Source organism: Labeo rohita, unplaced genomic scaffold (assembly GCF_022985175.1).
Source record: "Labeo rohita strain BAU-BD-2019 unplaced genomic scaffold, IGBB_LRoh.1.0 scaffold_227, whole genome shotgun sequence".
NCBI classification, from domain to species: Eukaryota; Metazoa; Chordata; class Actinopteri; order Cypriniformes; family Cyprinidae; genus Labeo; species Labeo rohita.
Genome location: NW_026128517.1, coordinates 1 through 3,734, shown reverse-complemented (window position 1 = coordinate 3,734; position 3,734 = coordinate 1). Strand labels below are relative to the sequence as shown.

The following is a 3,734-nucleotide window of genomic DNA, read 5'->3' as shown; positions in this document are numbered from 1 at the left end:
ATGACATATTGTAAAAATGGGCATAATAGCAGGATGTTCATGTCTTTCTTTCTTCAGTCATAAAGTAAGTATATTTTTTGAGGAAAATGTTTCAGGAATTTTCTCCATATAGCAGACTTTTATGGTCTATGCAGATTAAATGCAGCTTCAAAGGACTCCCATCCAAAGAAGAAGGGTCTTACCTAAAGAAAAAAAATAAAATTTATACACTTTTTAACTACAAATCCTCATCTTGTCTAGCTCTCCGATGCACGTGTACTCTGTGCACTCCGGTTCAACACAGAGTAATGAACTCCCGTCTCATTTTCTCCTCCAACTTCAAAATCGTCCTACATCTCTGTTTCACTTTTTTTTGTAAAGGGCATTTGATTGTCTTTGGACAATTCAACCGGAGTGCAGAGAATATGCATAGACACATCACAAAGCTCGACAATTTGTAGTTAAAAAGTGTATAAATTGTACTTTGTTTTTTTTTTTTTGTTTGTTTGTTTTTTAAAATAACCGTTTCGCTAGATACGACCCTTCTTACTCAGCTGGGATCGTTTAAAGCCCCTTTGAAGGTGCATTTGAACTGTTTTTTGGGAAGTTTAAACTTGCAGGCACCATAGAAGTCTGCTATGTGGAGAAAATTCCTGAAATGTTTTCCTCAAAAAACTTAATTTTTTTTACGACTAAAGAAAGAAAGACATGAACGTCTTGGATGACAAGGGGGTGAATAAATTATCTGAAAACTTTTGTTCTGGAAGTGAACTAATCCTTTAAAAATACTCAATGCAGGAAAAGCAGCAAATCTTCACATTTGAGGAGTTGGAACCATGAAATTGTACTTGAGTAAATGTACTGAGTAACATTCCACCACTGTCTATAACTATATATGAACAAAATATGGTTCCACAACAAAAGAGGGCTCTTTTCCCAGATCCTCTGGGGAGAGCAAAATAAAGATCAAAAGGTGTCAAGATGTGACCATGTAAACTATCATTTTAAAAAATCAAAAATTAATGGGCAATACATATTAACCATGTTTAATTGTATTTAATTGCAATGTTTAAATGCATTTACTGTATTTTAATTTGTTACAGGTCCTTCATGACACAGAGGGGCTATAATTTTTCAAGATGGGGTCGTGACACACTTATTTATGCCAAACAGCAGGATGGCAGTTCCTGTGGGCAAGCAAAACAATCTGCCAATGGGGTAAGCAAAATAATCTTGTTTTCTGCTTGAAAAAATGAATCAAATGAAAACGAAAGGACATCACAAGCTAAAAGTTAAAAAAAGCAGTCAAATTTGGCACCGGTCCTGAGTAGTTTTTCCAACATCAGACTTGGAAGTAGTGCTAGCTGAGAAAGATACTTTAGGACACAATGAAGATGTGTGGGAAAAGGAACCACACAGTGAACATGAAAGGGTTCGGTGACCAGTGAAATGTCTGCGATTAGGACTAAATTGACAACTGACCAGTTCAGTCTCTGAAAACACTGAATAAACATGGCAGCTTTCGTAGAGAAAGACTTGTGATGTTCGTAAAACAGCATGCCACCATAAGACATGGTTAGGTCTGATATGATTGCGAAGTACGTGTCCAGTTCTTTCCTCCTTTCAGTTTGAATTTCACAAATAAAGTCTCTATACACTCCCAATATGATGTTAAATTCAGCCATGGTTAAGCTTTTAGAGAGTCTGGGTTCATGAGATGTTTGGAGATGTGATATTTATGTTCTCTGTGGTGTCTGGTGGCAGTGACCTCCTCCATTGGTTGTGCTGGTAAAATTGATTGTCGTGCATACGTTAATTTGTGCGTAAACAGCCGAGTTTTGTAAGATGTTGCACTACACAATGAAGAATATGTATTTCTCTGAACAAGTGTAAATTGGGTGTGTTCAAGTTTGCATCAGCTTTAAGGTTTGAAAAGAAAGTTGCACAGATGAATTAAAATGGATTTGAATGGATCTTTGTGCATTCGCAGGTCCTAAGGAATTTTTATGGTGGTGACAGGCTTAAACCTTAGGAATAATTCTCTAGGTGCGTAAAGAACAGAAACTACATGAGGACTAATGGGAAGTCCTGTCTTTCCCAGGTTTGGTACCAGAGGTTGTTTTTTGATCTCTAAGAGGTGTCTGGCTGTTGTCCTAACATTTTTATCTGGTGGTGTTGGACAGTTTTTTTTTTTATGTTAGTCCACCAAGATCCAATCAATATGTAGTAAATCTTTGTCCACTCTGTGGTCAGATAGGGGCCGTCTTTACCTGGGCCCTGGAATGTGCTGTTCACCACACAGCCTTATCATTGAAATTATCAATTTTCACAGCTATTCAGTTGTTACAGATATTATTTGTTCTAGCAATAAACTAAACACCAAATTATCATTAATCTATTCTCAAGTCAGATATCAACATTTCTGTTTTAACTGATTATTTCCTGTTTTCATAATTGACGCAAATAAGCAATTGATAAATACCTACATATCAATGCATTCACAAAATCTGTTTGTGCATGGACATATTAGGAGTACTCAGAGACTACAAGCTTTGATGAAGTACCTGATAATGCAAGTCCATCCATTTTAGTAAGAAGATGTCAAAAATCATCCTTGATTATCACTGGAATGTCTAAATACACACAGTGAAAACATTTACAGCTAAGCCTGTGTGAGACTAACATCTAGTGGATGTTTTATAATCTGTACCTTTAGACCTGTTTACACACGTCACTCAAACACAGAACCAGGAAACAGTGAAAGAGAAACTGAGGTGTAGTTGAGCTGTTTTTGTGTCTCCCTCTGTATTCATAAAGTAAAATGGCAGAAGCCAGAATTTCAGTGGATCAGAATGAGTTCATGTGTCCAATTTGTCTGGATCTTCTGAGGGATCCAGTGACCACTTCCTGTGGACACAGTTATTGTATGAACTGTATTACAGACTTCTGGAATGAAGAGGATCAGAAGAGAGTCTACAGCTGCCCTCAGTGCAGACAGACCTTCACTCCAAGACCTACTTTAGCTAAAAACACCATGCTAGCTGAAGTCGTGGACAAACTGAAGAAGACTAAACTGCCAGCTGACTGTTACGCTGGAGCTGGAGACGTTCAGTGTGACACCTGCAATGGAAGAAAATACAAAGCCGTCAAGTCCTGTTTGGTGTGTCTGAATTCTTACTGTCAAAATCACCTTGAACAACATGAAAGTTTCTTCAAAGGAAAGAGACACAGTTTGACTGAGGCCACTGGACGACTGCAAGAGATGATCTGCCGAAAACATGACAAGCTCCTTGAGGTTTACTGTCGCACTGACAAGAAATGTATTTGTCTGCTATGTATGATGGGTGAACATAAAAATCACGACACTGTATCGGCTGCAGAACAGAGAACAGAAAAGCAGGTATGCACTTAATGCAGTAGTTCACCCAATATTTTTTCATATATACAATTTTAAATAATTTTTAAAACTTTCAGGCTCAAAAGGTAGTGAAAAGTAATCCACACAACTCAGGGATTTAATCCAAGTGAAATTTAAGTCATTATTCACACTCAAAACAAACAATATTTTAATCATTTCATGCAGTAGCAGCTCTTGACTGTAAATTTAGGTGGGGCAGATTATGGGTCATAGCACTTGTTTATGATAAACCATTTTTATTATATTTTAATCAATGAATACATGCAGACAGACCTTTGGCAAAGTCCTTGCGTAATTCAGCCTGGGGCTGGTACTGTAATGTTGATTGGCAGGCTCT

At 37.4% G+C, this 3,734-nt stretch overlaps 1 protein-coding gene across 1 annotated transcript; it reads left to right on the top strand.

Annotated features, from left to right (window-relative positions):
* Nucleotides 1–2,759: 2,759 nt before the first annotated feature.
* On the top strand, nt 2,760–3,379 carry LOC127159545 (E3 ubiquitin/ISG15 ligase TRIM25; the record flags this gene model as incomplete). The annotated part of the gene is made up of 1 exon (XM_051102352.1): nt 2,760–3,379. A coding segment is annotated over exon 1 (579 nt), but the record flags the coding sequence as incomplete, so codon positions are not given.
* Nucleotides 3,380–3,734: the final 355 nt, after the last annotated feature.